General features: G+C 50.5%; 3 protein-coding genes across 3 annotated transcripts; 1 reads left to right on the forward strand and 2 right to left on the reverse strand.

Annotated features, from left to right (window-relative positions):
* Window positions 1-2,680: 2,680 nt before the first annotated feature.
* On the reverse strand, window positions 2,681-6,562 carry LOC121836809. Its single transcript, XM_042292033.1, has one exon. The coding sequence runs from the start codon at window positions 5,589-5,591 to the stop codon at window positions 2,769-2,771; it is 2,823 nt and encodes a 940-aa protein (XP_042147967.1). The 5' UTR covers window positions 5,592-6,562; the 3' UTR covers window positions 2,681-2,768.
* Window positions 6,563-7,079: 517 nt separating this feature from the next.
* On the forward strand, window positions 7,080-7,720 carry LOC115313933. Its single transcript, XM_029972934.2, has one exon. It carries the CDS (start codon window positions 7,080-7,082, stop codon window positions 7,614-7,616), a length of 537 nt encoding a protein of 178 aa, XP_029828794.2. The 3' UTR covers window positions 7,617-7,720.
* An 8,049-nt stretch (window positions 7,721-15,769) lies between these two features.
* Window positions 15,770-16,570, reverse strand: LOC115328460. The gene has a single exon (XM_029989676.3). It carries the CDS (start codon window positions 16,568-16,570, stop codon window positions 15,770-15,772), a length of 801 nt encoding a protein of 266 aa, XP_029845536.2.

Consider the following 16,570-nt stretch of genomic DNA (forward strand, 5'->3'; position numbering starts at 1 on the left):
GAGCCGTAGAACTCCCGAGCGTGACCCTCCGGCCCACGTTAAGTTGGTAACATCTTACGTCCCAACCATAAGCGAAGAGAGGCTAAGGGAGGAACAACAAAATGATCCCTCTCTTGAGGCCTTGCTCAGGCGACTTCCCTCGGAGCCAGCACTCCATTCGGAGTACAAAATGAATGACCAGGGCTTGCTTTGCAAGATTTCCCAAGAGCGAGAGGGCAGTCGCCGAGGGTGCCTCTCGGAGAGATTCGTTGTGCCAGCATGTATGGTGCCTGACGTATTGAAGGCATTTCACAATGCCCCGTACGCAGGTCACTTTGGAGAAAAGAAAACACGACAAAAGATCGAAAAGTCATTCTTCTGGAGTGACATGAGGAAGGAAATTAAGCACTATTGCGCATGCTGCGAATCCTGCCAACTCCGGAAGACCTCGAAACAGAGAAAGAGGGCGCCTCTGCAGGTGTTCGGTGAGGTGACTCGGCCGTTTGAGAGAACGGCAATGGATATTGTGGGACCGTTGCCCTGTACGGCCGATGGTCACCGATACATCCTCATGTTCGTCGACCACCTCACGAGATTCGCCGAGGCCCTCCCTTTGTTTGATCAGAAAGCGGAGACGGTGGCGAGGGCTTTTGTTGAAAAGATCGTGCTAAAGCATGGGGTACCGCACCAGCTTCTGACTGATCAAGGCAGTAACTTCGTGTCGGGATTAATGACAGAGGTCTGCAAGCTTCTTGGGGTAGAGAGGCTTCGGACAACCCCCTACCATCCCGAAGCTAACGGAGCAGTCGAGAGGCTGAACCAGACCGTAAAGGGGTTGCTTTCACATCTGGTCGCAAAGGACCAAAAAGACTGGGACGTTTGGCTTCCCTATGTAATGTTTGCGTACAATACCGCTACACACAAGAGTACCAACGAGACTCCATTCTACCTTGTGTATGGCAGAGACCCGGATCTCCCGCAGGAGCTGTTGACGCGCCCTCAGCTTCCTTACTACGGCACACTCGAGAACTACAGGGAGGAGCTTGAACTTCGTCTGCGGGTGTCTCATGAGCTGGCTCGCGAGGTCTCCTCCATGGCAGCAGAGAGTCGGAAGGGGCAATATGACAAGCGCTCGGCAGATGCCGATTTCGAGGTTGGAGAAAGAGTTTACCTTCGCGTGGAGCAAACCGGTCAGGGCCTGTCCCGAAAACTTGCCCCAAAGTGGAAAGGTCCTTATCGGGTGGTGGAACAGTTGAGCTCAGTTGTCTACCGTTTGAGGTGTAGTAACTGGGGAAGGGGTACATTCACCGTTCACGCCAACAGGTTAAAGAGAATGATGTACGAGGGCCCGTACCCTAAGGCCGACGGAGAAGCGCCCGCGGCCGACCGGCCAAGAACAAGGCAGCTAGATTTTCAGCGGGAACAGCCAACATTACCCGACGAGAGCCCTCCGCGTTCATCAGACCGGGAGTTTTTTGAGGCCGTCGAGGAGTTCGAGCGTGAGCTGCGGCGTGCGCATTTGTCTCAGGAGCAGGGAAGTCCGACGGCGAATCAGACGGAAGGAGCTCCAGAGTCTTTGGAGCAGCCACAGGGTCACGCAGTCGCGATCGATCCGAATGTTTGGGAACTGAGTTATACTCCACAATAGAGAAGTACATGGAGGGTGTCTATGCCCGTTTGCTCATATTCTTCAAGATTCATTACTCGGATGCAGGCATGATAGTTTTATAGAGCATGTTTGTATGTTTAGAGCGTATTTCTTTCTTTTAATGCACCTGACCAAACGTGTTCCTTTTCTTTGGATTCTGAGTTAGACTGGGGACTTTGTGTGTCTCCGCTCTTACAAAAGAAGGGGAAAAACCAGCGAAGCGACGTGCAGTGATGTTTTTTTGTTTTTTTTTTTTTGTTGTCACCTGAACAAAAGCTTGACTACACTGTTAAAAAAAAAAAAAGTGGTGGCGATTGTGAAGTGCGCACAAACTGGGGACCTTCCCGAGAACAACTTTGGTGGATTATCCGTGACCGGACGTGGGGACACCGTGGCTAATCTTAATCCTCAGCGCGCCCTCCGTTCCAAGGAGACGAGGTATGGGGTCAAGGGAGGGCACGAAACGAAGGACTGAAAGGCATCGGCCGTCAGGGCTCGGCGACTGAAGCTTGTCCCGGAACGGACGTCGGCGAGCGACCTGCTGACAAGCAGCCACAGCCAGACCTCACCAGCCCGTGCCTGCTGACAAGGAGCCACAGCCAGACCTCACCAGCCCGTGCCGGGTGACAAGCAGCCACAGCCCGACCTCACCAGCCCGTGCCGTGTGACAAGAGGCCACGACACGAGAGAATGACGTGCAACCTGCCAGGTTCCAAGCGCCGGGCCAAGCGGGTGAGCGGACACCTTACGTCCCCAGTCGGACAATAAACGTCCTAATTTAAATCCGAGTCTCGTGGCATTTCTTCTCCTCTCTACCCCAAAAGGGACCCCAAGGGTGGTGTAACCGCTACCTCCGGTAGCGATCATCACACCGGTGAACGCGGCCGATCTGACACACCATGTTCGGCTTTGGCCAGCAGACGGCGTTTGTATAATGGCGTCAGCTGTTGCTGGCTTCACGCGGCGGTACCGTGCGTGCTTCCATTCATTCGGCGTTCGTTGCCATGGTGACGGCGATGAAAGCAGACAGACTTTATGTTACGGAGAGAGAGAGAGAGCAACTTTAATGGGTCTCCTGCAGTAACCCCTATCATCCCACCCTCTCAGGTGGGTTCTTGAGGCGACGTGGCCGGACGTCTTCTTAGCGGGGAGAGCCGCTCGCGGCAGGCTTCAGCGTACTCGGGTTAACCCTTTCTGCTTCCATCCCGTCCGGTCGCTGCTTCTCGAGTGCCGCTAGGATCTGCTGGACGGCCGTGTGTTGGACGTCGTAGTCTTCGGATCTCTTCGCCTCCTCCATGAGGGGCGGGAAAACGTCTGCACTGTTGTCCGCGTTCGCGCATTCGCAGTCTTTTAGGATGTGGGCCAACGTGGCCCTTTCCTTCCCGCACAGTCTGCATAAGTCTGTTACGTATACCTCCGGCCACAGGTGCTTTGCTAACACTGGGGTTATCACGGAGTTAGTCTGTAACTGGCGGAATACCACCGCCTCCTCCCGCGTCAGACGGGGGTGGGGCAGGGCCATCGTTCTTCTGGCTAACCGGTACCACAGGGTTACCTCGTTGTAAGCGTCCATGGTGTCCTTCTCGGGGCGATCCACCACGTCGGCGGCGGCCGTTACCGGGGCGCGGCCGGCGAGTCCACGCGCCACGGAGTTGGCCGTCTCGTTGTGGTTGGTGAGCCCCAGCGAGCCCGCCACTTCCGCGCCCGCGTGGGCGGGAAACCACTTTATCACCGCACTGGTGATGACTCCGTTGACTTCGGCCTTTCGCAGGATGCGCGCTGCCGCACTGCACACTCGCTGTTTCGCAAAGTTGCGCACTGCCGTTCGCGAGTCGCACAACACCGTCTTCGTTCTGGGGTCCGCGATGGCGTGGGCTGCCGCCACTTCTTCTGCCTGGCTGGGCACAGTGGTCCGCACGCTGGCCGCCATCCTGATCTCACCCGTTTTGGCTCCGATCACGCTGACGCTGAAGGCGTCACCGATGTTCTTGTAACTGGCCGCGTCCACGAACACGGCTCCCTCATCGCCGGCGTGTAGCGCGATCAGCGCCTTGGCTCTCGCCTCTCTTCTTTCTTGATGGAATGTGGGAGTCATGTTCCGCGGGATTGGGCTCACGACGATGTGCTTGCCCAGCTCCCGCGGTATCTGCTCCTGCATCCGGTGGTCGTCTTCCTTGGCTCCGATGCCTAGTTGTTTGAGGATAGATCTGCCGGTCCTGGTTCCCGACAGTCTGGTGAGCTGCGCCGTCTGCTGTGCCTCGGCGATCTCTTCCAGGCTATTGTGGAGTCCCAGGGCTTCGAGCTTCTGCGTGCTCGTGCATCCTAGGAGTCCTAATGCTGATTTGTAAGCTTTGCGGATCATCGCGTCGATCTTCTTCCGCTCGCACTGCCGCCAATTATGGAAGGCGGCGACGTAGGTGATATGGCTCATCACGAAGGCTTGAATCAGTCTGACGAGCCTTGCTTCCTTCATCCCGCTTCTTCTATTGGCGACGCGGCGTATGAGACGCAGTGCCGTGCCGGTCTTAGCTTCGAGCTTGGAGACCGTTGCCCCGTTGACTTTGCTGCGTTCGATGATCATGCCCAGCACTCTAATCTTGGCTACCTCGGGGATGATGTGCCCCCCTTGCGTTCGTATGCGGATTTTATCGCAGTCTCGGATAGTTTGCTTCTTGCGGCTCGCTCCCCTAGGTGGAATCACCATCAGCTCCGACTTTGCGGGGGAACACACCAGCCCCGATCCCTTCAGTTGGTCCTCTATCGTTTTTACTGCTTCTTGTAGTGTATTCTCTATGTGGCCGTCGCTGCCGCCGGTGACCCACAGCGTCACATCGTCGGCATAAACCGTGTGGCGTACCCCATCGACGCTCCGCAGCCGGTTGGCGACTTCGATCATGACCAAGTTGAAGAGCAGCGGAGAGATTACCGCGCCTTGTGGTGTCCCCTCGCTGCCGAGCGTTTTCTCTGGTAGTTGGAGATCCCCGGCGCAGATGTGAGTCGTGCGGTCGGTCAGGAAATCCCGAATGTAATTGTAAGATCTCTGTCCCATGTTCAGGTGCGACACTTGGGCGAGGATCGCAAAGTGCCGGACTTTGTCGAAGGCGCTCTGCAGGTCCAGGCCCAGTATTGCCCTGTTGTCGCTGGTGTGAGTTTCGTAGTCTACTATCTCCTTCTTGAGTTGGAGCATGGCGTCTTGCGTTCCAAGCTTGCTTCGAAAGCCGACGAGAGAATCCGGGTAGAGCTCTGCCTCTTCGAGGTACTGTTGCCATCTGGTCATTAAGATGTGCTCTAGCCGTTTACCCACGCACAATGTTAAGGATATTGGGCGTAGATTCTCGATGTCGGGCGACTTGCCTGGTTTCGGAATGAGGATGGTTTTGGCTTCCTTCCACTGGCGTGGTAGCTTGCCGGCCCTCCAGCATTTATTGAAGTACGCCGTCAGTGCCGTCACGGCCGCGTCGTTCAAGTTTCTGAGCGCTTTGTTGCTGACGCGGTCCGGGCCCGACGCCGAACGCCTGTTCAGGTCTTGCATCGCATTTCGGACCTCCCATTCCTCGATGTCTTGGTCAACCTCGATGTTCTCTGCCCCCTGGTATTCTGGGTGCTTTTCCTTTGGGGAAACCGGGAGGTATTTGGCGTCGAGTCTCCTCTTCACCTCCGCTTCCCCGTGCTCCGCTACCGCCTTGTGTATAATTCTGCTGAGCTTGTACTGTTGTTCTCCCTTGGTCTGGGTGTCGTCGAGGAGGTGCCGGAGCAGTCGCCACGTCTTGCCCAGATGGAGTTGGCCGTCCGCCTCTCTGCACGTTTGCTCCCACTGCTGCCGGCCGAGCTCCTTGCTGTGTTTCTCTATTTCCCTGTTGATTTCCGCGATCTTTTTGCGGAGCCTTCTGTTTGTTCGTTGTTGGTTCCACCTTCTCTTGAGGGCAGTCTTCGCCTCGATGAGGTGGGCCAATCTGCTGTCCATTTCGTGTATGTCTTCGTCCGTTTCTATCTCTGTCGTCACCTCCTCGGTCGTTTCTACTATCGCCTTCGACCACGCTTCTGTATCTTCAATGTTACCATGCTGGCTTGGGAGCTGACGCCGAAACTCCTCCCAGTTCGTGTATCTGTGTGTTCATTTCTCTTGGCTTGCACCGTTTCCCAGTGGGACCCGGATCTCTATGACCATGTGGTCGCTGCCGAAGTCGTGTTTGGTGTTTTTCCACGTTGCGGTGTCGTTCCCATTTATTTCGACGAACGTCAGGTCCGGGGTGGTGTCCCTGGCGACCGAAGTACCCGTTCTTGTGGGGGTCTCCGGGTTCGTGATTAGCGTTAGCCCCGCGTCCGTGGCGTCTTGCAATAGGTCTCTCCCCTTTTCGGTTGTCTTATCGTATCCCCAGTCGTAGTGTGGTGCGTTAAAGTCACCCCCTATTACGATCGTGCCTTTATTCGTCGCACGCAGTGCCCTTTGCATGAGCGTGCGGAACTTTTGCTTTCTATGTCTGGGGCTGCTGTACACATTGACCGCGAGCACGCTGGTTTTCCTCTTCTTCTTCCCAACGATCACCTCCACCGCGCTGCTATCGGTCCAGCCGCCGGTGGTCAGCTCGTGCTCGAGGAATACGATGCCCTTGCGGACGAATGTGCACACCCCGCCTGTTGGTTTGCGTATTCCAAACTTTTTCTTTTTTTTGTTTAGGGGCTTGGCCGCCTTGGCGTGTGCTCTGTATCCTTGAAGTTGGGGTGTGTCAGTGCATAGTGTTTCCTGAATCATAATGACGTCCGGTTTCCTCTCCATTCCCTGTAGGTGCCGTGTTAGCGTTGCCCTCTTATTGTGATAGCCGTTACAATTCCACTGCCAAATCAGGAGGTCCCTGACCGGCTGCTGGTCTGTTACTGCCCTTTTGTCTGGCTTGGCGTTCGATTTCGCTGTTGGGTTCATAATTGCTGTATTTGGGTGGTGATCTGGGTTTGGGCGTTCTGCACGAATGTCTGCATCTTGGCTTCCATACTCTGCAGGAACGTTTGCATCTGTGTTTGTAGTTGTAGCATTCCGCTTTCTATTTCTCCCAGCGTCATCTCTACCTTGTTGAATTTTTCCTTCATCGAATGTGCAATTTGTTCCCGCTCTTTGTCCATGCGGTCGAGCCTGGCCATGAGCTTTCTCTCTTTGGTATTCTCGATAATCCTCTTTTTGTTGCTGGGCTCCTTTGGCTGTTCCTCGTCGCTTTCGATGCTGCTTTTGGTAGCCTCCTCTTCGGCGATGGCTGGTTCCTCCTTCCTCTTAGGTGGCTTTGCTGGGGTTTTCTTCTTCGAGGATGGGCGGGGTATCTGCTCCACCTCTTGCTCCTGTTGCGGGGTCGGCAGTGACAGTGGCGCTTGACTCGCCCTTATTGCTTCTAGTAGTTTGTCGATCCTTGCGTCCATCTTCTCTTCCATCTTCTGTAGTAGCCTTTCGTTGTTTTCGCTAATCATGTCGTATATTTCTCGCCTTGTCACGGGCGGTTCTCCGGTGTTATGGTGTTGGCATGGTGGCTGCTGCTTGCTGCGGGGCGTTTCTTTCGACTTGCTTCCCTTAACTGCAGCCAACCACTTAAGCTTCCCGTCTTCCTGCTGCGACGGCGGCAGGTGTTTTTGCTGGCTCTTGTGTCTTTCGCGGCTGCCGGTGCGCCGTTGGCGTTCGCTGCACTCATTTTTCTCCCTGCTCGGCAGCTGTGGAAAGTCCGATGACGTCATTGGTGGTCTTGTCTTCTGGAGCTGTTGCTGTTCGCGTTCCTCTCGGCGCTCCCATTGTCTTTTCGTGACGACGAAGGGGACCTTGAACTTGTTCTTGCAAATTCTATCTGCCGTCGGATGCGCTCCTCCACATAGCTTGCAACTTGGCTTGCATGCCTTCTCGTGGTCCGCGTCGGGGTTGGCCTCCCCGCACGCGAAGCATACTCTGGTCTCCGGGGTTGGACATACGTCGATGCGGTGTCCGACTTTTCCGCAACATCTACACACTTCATGATGTTTCCTGTAAAGCCCGCACTTGAGCAGTGCCGCTCGGTATATTACGTACCGGGGCACTCTCTGTCCTTCAAAGAGGACGATGACCGCTGTAGAATTTCCAATCCTGTGGGCCTCTAGCGCCGTTGGGTTATACTTTGTCACGACCGCCTCATTTATGTCTTCGGGCGAGTCGTCAATTGCGATACCTCTGATGATTCCCTTCGCCGTCCCTTCGGGCGCGGTTCGGTAGGCGGAAACCTCAAATTCCATGTTGCCGAATTCGACGGTCCTGATCTTTATGTTACGGAAAAACGCTGCGCCGCAGCGATACCAGGTGCGTTCTGAAGCCCTTCCCGCATGCTTTTCAATGGGCGGAATGCGAAAGAAAAGAGTTCGAAAGTAAGGACTTAACGCAGAAGGTTTTGTTTCTCCAGCGCCTCATAATTTAACGAGAGTTACATGAAAAACCTGTTTGTTATCTTTTGGCCATCCCGTGCCCTGTATCTTTTTATTCGTAATCTGGGTATAAAGTATCAAATCGCCCAAAAACGATTATACAAATCGATACAGTTATTAAAGGGACCATAAAATGACCTTTTTACTTTTGCCAGATAACTTTTACATTAAACCTACAACGTTCACTGAATACCAAGCAGGCATCCGTTTTCGCCTCGGTTTATTAAGTTCTACACAAAAAAAAAAATGAAATGTCGACTTTTTCTCTTTCTCCAACTGACCGCAAAACAAGCTGCGGCGTAATTTTGACGGTCGTGACGTACCCTGGCACAGGAACCGGAAGTTCTCTCGGCAGTAGGAGAACGGGAGCGTTAGCGGCGACGAGTTGGGGCCTGGAGGTGCTCCGGTAGGTTCTACTGCGCTGATGGCGCTGATGTCACCGACGTATTTTCTGAATCGGCGCCTCTCATCGCCGCGATAGCCATGGACACATCGCAGCTGAGCGAAATTCAATGAGATATGTGGCGCTACAGCGACAGCATGGGACTAGTCCCATGCGCCGGTATGGCTGTTGGGAAGTGCGGCGAGTCTTCCGTTAAAGACTCCAGAAGTCAACTCAACTGTCATTGTTGGTAAAAGGCGGCCCGTGTCAGTCGTTTCCAAAGCGACGTAAATGGAAACAAATTGCCGCGGCGTTTTTCGCGGCCTCGGAAATGCGGGAGCGAGCCACCGTTAAAAAAGATACATTTGAACTACGACAGTGTCAGCAAGAGCCACGTAAATACCTGTTCACACTCGGAGCGGACGTGCGCGTTTGATGGAGGTGCTGTATTCGCGCTGTTGGTAAGCGCTTCAGGACCGATTTTTTACGACTGCAACTCGATACTGACGTGACATTCGGATGAAATTCGATTCCAGAATCGATTCATGGTCCCTTTAGAACCTCGTCTTTTCCCTACATTATTGATACGAGAGCAGTGATAAAACAAATTGTGTCGTGTGATGCTAAGCAAAAGTGTAGCACAGGTAAACTTGGTACGCATTTTACGATTCAACGGCACGAGTATCGTCGGGCGTAGCTTATCTGAAAGAAAACGCCGCCAACGAGAGGTTTTCGGATGAAGTGGAACACAAAGTTCGCATTACTTTCGGTCGCACACCCCGGCTTTGGCCCCACTATTCGGCGTATTCCTGTTTACTGTGAAGGTCGCGCTTCTTCTCCGGCTAGCCTTCGGCCAACACCACCTAGAGAAGAAGGCCAGAACACGCCTTGAGCGACGTCATGGCGGCAGGCTGACTTGAGCTGCGCTATAGAGCTGAGCTGAACGCTTCGCGCATAGCTTTTATGACGTAGAAACGCGGGTTTTCGCACTCTTAGCTTTTATGAGCTAACATGAGAGCTGTGAACGCCGAGTGATTTAAAGAACAAATTTTAGAACGCAGGAAAATTATTATAGCCTACAATTATTGTAGTGAAATACAAATATGTGATATCTTGAGAGAGATGTGTTATTTTTTAAGCGACAAACCGGGTGGTGTAATTATTTCTGAATGACATGGGAGTTATATATAAAAAAAATACCTATGAAATGTCAATAATCGAAGTATTTGGACCGGATAAAATGAACTACAGTAACAATCGGATAAATGATGCACAGGCATTCATTAATTTTATTCACCTCAAAGGCATCCGAAGACGAATTATATCAGGGGCATTCAAAACTAAAAAGATAAAAAAGTAATTGAACATAAAAAATAGCCTCCAACAAGTAAAAATCGCACATACACGCACACACGCACACGCACACACACACACAACTCTTATTAGCATGTTATTGTTATGATACAGTTTTACAAATGAAGGTTCACAGTTACACAAATTGATGCACTTCTTTTTGAATGAAATGGGATATTGCTCAGTTACAATATGGTCGGGTAGTTTGTTCCAGTAAGTGGTGCAAAGTACTAGGGAAGAAAAGAGAAAAGTGTTAGAATGGCACTGGAATGGTTCAATCTTGCAGGAATTATCTGATATGGACGATATAAAATTGGCAGCTTGGCAGTAAATATATAAAAAAACTGAATTTCAGTAATATACATCTTGAGAGAAACACAATCGGGGTATTTTTCGCCTTCTTTCTAGATGAGAAATATTAATGTAAGCTTTTAAAGCGGAAACACTCGTTTCGGTTGAATAATCACTGCATATAAATTTGGCTACTTTGTTCTGAAGATTCGGCGCCTCGAGACAGGTAACTTAGGTGCGGATTCCAAATTATGCTTCCATGTTCTAATTTTAAAGAATAAATGTTTTGTACGCGAGTAGTTTTCTTTCACTAGAGCTAGATATAATATCCATCTAATGAAACCAAGTGTTTTAGTGCGCTATTTGTTATTTGCTCAATCCACGATAATGAGTCTGTAAAATACACGCCCAAATACTTGTACGACAATGAGTGTTCTGGTGGTTGTGAAAGTAATGAGTACTGGCGGTTAGTGTTTTAGTGGAGGATTTAGTTACGGACATTTGTTTGCATTTACGAGCGTTAACGTTCATCTGCCTTAGGGATCGCCATGATGATATCGTATCTAAATCGTCTTGGACAATATTGTGACTATTAAGTGCATTAATTTTTCTGTAATTAACTCAAGCGTCAGCGAAAAGTCTAATTGTCAATTTAATTGATGATGATAGGTCATCTGAAATAATAGAGGCCCGAGTACACTACTTACGGATACCTGATGCAACAGTAACGGGACACCAGTTAGCAGAGAAGTATAAAAAGTAATAACATTCTAAAATTGTGATCTGCTGGTCTTTTGGGTTCTGAGATATCCTAGTTCGAAAAATGTGTTCAACATAATTTGACAAACTTTCCTTAGACCCGTGATATATTTGTATATGTTCAGCAATTCAATGCACTCTTCCTGCTCGAATATAGTACTTGTATTGCAGCAAGCAACCTATTTGGTTGCAACATAGAAAAAACACCCGTGACCTGCTTCTTGGCAATGTCATAATGTGGAAACTTTATCTTTGCAACAAAAGTACCGTAATACCCGAGCGTTGCCCAATATGCTGATGTACTTCGACATTACCGAGTGTGCGAAACGACACAGGTTTGTTCGGGCGGCTAAAAACAAGTTTTGTACACAGACAGAAGTGAGCATGGGAGCTTCATATTCAATGTTGCTAGCATTTAGAATAGAGAAGAAAGTCGTAAATAAAAAATTGGTCACCTTTGAACACTGCGAAACGAGCCTCCTGGTATCCATAGGTTTTGCAAATATCCGTCGAAACAAATATATACACATGCATTTTAGATGCTCTACATTTTGTGACACCGAAACACACATTTTCTGTGCAGCATGTCGGCATTACGCTGTAGCACCAGAAGGTTACCCAAGAGATTGCTACAATGACACTGACTATCTGCACACACGCACAGATTCACCGACTTCAGAGAGCAGTTACCTTTGCATGAGGAAGAAGCTGGTCGGACAGAAACTAATTTACTTAGCATTATTCCCTTAGCTTCTTTTTTTTTCTTTTTTTTTGGGGGGGGGGGGGGGGATCTTGCACTGGAACCCACAATATTGTTGCCATCTTGCAACAAAGGTTTCCAAATTGAATGTTTTCACTGCAGTCTAACACATGCTTCAGCTCGAACTCACAATGGGATCATCATCCCAAACATCAGACGTACTCTTTCTTGGTCTGAGTTCGCTTCTTGTCATCCGTGACGGCTGGCAGCGAGTATCTTTGATTGCAGAGTTTCAGCTTTCTGTTTCTTTTGTTTGGCATTCTTGGCATTAATGCGAACGCATCTTGCTGTAAAAATGTCACAAGAAAACGCGTCTGTGTTTTCTTGCGACAACAACACGCGTGTCATAATGAGCTCACTCGTTGACTAATTTTCACTGGCGTCGAAGTCGGAATTCTTCTTTTTGGCGAGTAGTTCCCATATGAGATATGTAACAAGTCGGCTCTGGCTGTGCATCACCGATTGGTGAACAACATAGTTGTGTTCTACAGCATTTACACCAGGAAAAACAAGCCCTTCTATAACGAGATTCATTGCGAGAGCATAGCCTTCCTGTGCAAGCTAACTGTAGCCAAATTGTTTCCTACTGTCGATGCGGCCTTGCATTTTTCGCCCCTCGGGTTTTTCAAGGTGGTGTAGACTGCACGGCTGGCCACATAGCCCAGAACCGGCAGGTTGTGTCTTATGTTTTGCGGACAAGAGCCACATCGCAGGTATACCACGTTGCAGGTATGGCGTCAAGTATCCGCTCACTTGTCAAGATATCCTAGTTTCCATCCTTTCTAGCTGTCGTGATCGTTCACAGCGTGCTTCTCAGCAGTATTTTGTTTTCACCTTCAGAAATGGGCCTTGTAGAGACGTGATATTAGAAGCCAGCCAGTTGCCTATACATTCCGAAGCGATCTGCTAAGCTGTCAGTTTTCAGCTTGTCCCATGGAGGCCGTACAGTAGCCCGAGTTAATCAAAGCAGTATCCGGGATGTGTATTTGACCACTTCTGTAGGAAATAGAACGAAAAAGGAGGCAATCATATTAATCCAAAGCAAAGAAATGTAATCGGAAATGGTTATACAATACAAAAAATAAGAATGCTCTTTTTTAAAGTGCAGCTGAAGTGGTTCCGTTATTGAGAGAAAACACTGGCATTGTTTAGATCTGGTATTTTGGACCACGAACATCAAAATTATTCTTGAATTTGATGTGCCGAATGCCGAATGTACTATAACTATAATAATAATAATAATAATAATAATAATAATAATAATAAAAATAATAATAATAAAATGATAACAATAATAATAATCCTTATTCCACGAACACATAAACCAGGTACAGCAAAAACAATATTATTAATATAATGATAATAATTATAATATTCTCCATAGAGCTACCTGATGGGTGGTGGGATTCCTTAAGGAGCCTGAAAGGGGCTCCAGCTAAATTTTTAGTATATGGCTCTGGTGTATGTATAATTAAACTGGTCAATGAACAATATTCCGGCTTGCGTGCACTTGAAACTACAGCCCGAAGACCCGCTAAAATATAGGTCTTACTAGATAGTTTTAGCGGATCGTTTCTGCGCTCCAATGAGGATACACAGAAAGAACGCGATGCACTTATGTTTTTTTTTTAATATTTCTGTTTGCAATGCGATAATCTATCACTTGCATACCTTGCGAAAATTTTCCAACCTGAATTCATAAACTAAGTCATTTTTAGTTAGTTCTGCGCCTACAAGTAGCGCCAGCATTTGAATATGTTGCTTCCAGGCCAGAACCAAATCACCCCCTAGTAGGCATTCAGAGAAAAGTTAAAACGAGAAACGAACCCACAATCATAAAAACTGAAACGTTCTCACCCTGCCATGCCGTCAAGGAGCGAGATCTTCCCGTCGATTCGCTGTATAGTCCACCCTTTCGTAGTCATCCTTGCAGGAACTCAAATATGGACACTTTCACATCCAGTTTTCCACCAAAGCGCGGATAAACAACATCTGTACGCAATGACAGCACCGACAATCGAAAACCAACGTTCACACGAGGCCACGGTTGCGTAACTTGTGTTGCATTCCAAAATGTGCGTGATCTCACTGGAGAGTTGAACGTCCGACACTCGGCGTTCAAAAACCTACTTTCGTCCAAAATTGTTCGCGTTGATTCCTCCAGCTTCATTGCCACGTGGCCCAAGCCGCAGAAGTAGCTCAAAAAAGCTGTAAATTAAAGAACGCGAAAAAGGAAAAAAAAAAGAAAGAAAACGGAACGCCGTGGCGCTATTTTTTACCTTTTGTTTTTATTGGCGTCGCCTCCGTTGTAGAGGAAAAGGGAAAGCAAAAAGAACGTGCATTGCAAAGAAGCCAACTGTCAAGGGGAGCCTTGCGAAGAAGCGCGCTACCAGTTCAGCCAGCTCATGCAGACGCTCCTTGAAGAGAGAGGGAAGCGGCACAGTCTGCAAAACATATATTGCCGCCTGCACGGCCGAGAAAGCAACGCTTGGTGACGGACTTCTAGAAGTCCATGACCGAGCGATGCTTTCTCGGCACTTCGGGCGGCATTATATTAATGAACACCCACTTCAGCTCGGTGACGCATGCGTTCCACGACGTGACCGTCGTCTACAAGTAAGGCCAAAAACACAGCGACCCCGACTGCCTGTCCAGAGGCCCCGTCCAATCAGCTACCGGCTGTGCCAAAGAAGACGATGACGACAACGACGATCACTTTCTTGGCGCGGTGAGCAGTCACGGTATGGCAGCGCTCCAGCGGGTAAATCGTGAGCTGCGCGCACTAATGGACCCCTTGGAGGGACGAGGGGGTACGAATTTCCGAGTCTTCTCACGTGACCTGCCAAGATTCGCCGTCCGGAGAGGTCTCCTCTACAAAAAGAACTTCGGGGACAGCCACTCGACGTGGCTCCTGGTGATTCCCACAAGTTTTCGAGAAGAGGTCTGCCAAGCCTGCCATGACAACCCGACATCTGGTCACCTTGGGTACAGCAGGACTCTTGCACGGATCCGAGAGAAAGACTACTGGCCCAAGCCCCCGAAGGCTGTACACCTCTACGTCCGTTCGTGCCGCGAGTGCCAACGACGCAAGAAACCACCGACGAAGCCGGCAGGTCTCCTGCAGCCGATCGCGTCCTCGACTGCACCGTTCCAGCAGATTGGAATGGATCTCCTTGGACCTTTCCCGACGTCGACGCAGGAAAACCGTTGGATAATCGTGGCAACCGATTGTCTCACCAGGTACGCCGAAACAAAACGCTCTCATCAAGAACCGCCGTGGAAGTAGCCAAGTTCTTCGTTCAATCTATCGTGCTCCGACACGGCGCTCCCCAAGTCCTGATTACGAACCGAGGCTCCTCGTTCATGGCGCAATTGACACAAGAGATACTCCGGTTGAGCCACACCGACTACCGTCGGACCACGGCATATACCACCCGCAGACCAACGGGCTGACAAAGCGACTAAAACAAGACCATCGCCGACATGGTATCGATGTACGTGGACGTGGAACACAAGACGTGGGTTGAAGTGGTGCCCTACGTCACGTTTGCGTACGACACGGCGATTCAACAAACCATTGGCATGACACATTTTCAGCTGTTTCACGGCAGAAAGGTGACGACGATCTTCGACGTCATGCTGCCCCACGATCCGGCGGACGACGGCACTGAAGACGCCCAGCTGGTCACCCAACGAGCACAAGAGGTACGCGAGCTAGTCCGCCTTCGCATAAAGGACCAGCAACGTGTTGACGCTGGCCAGTACAACCTTCGTCGCCGCGACGTGGAGTTCCAGCCCGGATACAGGGTGTGGGTATGAACATCCATTCGGCCGCCCCGGTCTCAGCGAGCAACTGCTGAAACGCTACTCTGGACCTTACAAGGTCATTCGCCGCCATGGGGATTTGAACTACGAGGTGCTCCCCGACGGAACCCGACTATCAGGACGCCGCCAGCCACGACCCGAAGTCGTCCACGTAGTTCTACTCAAGCCGTTCTACGCGCGTTAGGATTGTGACCCTGCATGTGTATTTCGTTTCACCGTAAATGTTTTACCAATTTCCGTTTTCCTTTCGCATTGCATCGGGTGGTGGTGGTGGTGGCGGTAAAACATTAATTGCCAAAGTAAAAGGGGAAGGGAACGGCGTCTTCGGTTCGGTGAGTGGAATCCTCTAGTCCGGGATCCCTTGGGAGCTTGCTGCTAGCTTGGTCCGGTTGATCAGGTGTACCTGGATCTTGTAGACCTCGCTGCGCAGCATCTCTTCCCACCGCCGGTCGTCAATAGTGTCGCCAAGCCCTGGAGTGTCCGGGCATGCCCGCACCATGTGCGAGAAAGTGGCTCTTTGCCCGCAGTGTTTGCAGCCGTCGTCGTCTCTGCGCCCCATGTGTTTCAGGAGCACCGGGTTAGTGTAGTTGCCCGCCTGGATCCTTCGCCAGGCAGTACTCTCGGCTTTGCTTAGCTCCCGGCACGGGAGCCCGTACTGTCTCCTCTGGGCCTTGAAGTGGTCCAGCATGTCGGAGTACACCCACTGCCTCGCTTCTGCCCGGTCGACATATCCACGGGCCCGAAGGTCTGCAGCCTGGTTACCTGGAATACCCTCGTGCCCCGGGACCCAGATAATTTCGAAAGTTGACGAACCGTTTACGGCTCTCTCTAGGATTTTCGCGGCAGTAGCGCACACTTTGCCTCTCATATAATTCCTGCACGCATTCTGCGAGTCTGTCAGAATGTACGTGTGGCCCTTTCCCGCTCTGATCGCCATTGCGATTGCCGCCTCCTCTGCTTCCGTCATTGTCGCGTCTTTCAATGACAAACTGTCCAGCTCTTTTCCGTCATGCCCGACGCAAACCGCGACTTTGTTGCTACCATACGCCGTAGCATCGGTGTACATGACGTTCTCTCTTCCTTCCATCTTTACTCTGTAGTAGTCAGCTCTTGCCTTTCTCCGTTCCTTGTGTATTTTTGGGTGCAT

This window comes from Ixodes scapularis, unplaced genomic scaffold, assembly GCF_016920785.2.
Source record: "Ixodes scapularis isolate PalLabHiFi unplaced genomic scaffold, ASM1692078v2 PGA_scaffold2__306_contigs__length_199485367, whole genome shotgun sequence".
In the NCBI taxonomy this organism is placed as follows: domain Eukaryota; kingdom Metazoa; phylum Arthropoda; class Arachnida; order Ixodida; family Ixodidae; genus Ixodes; species Ixodes scapularis.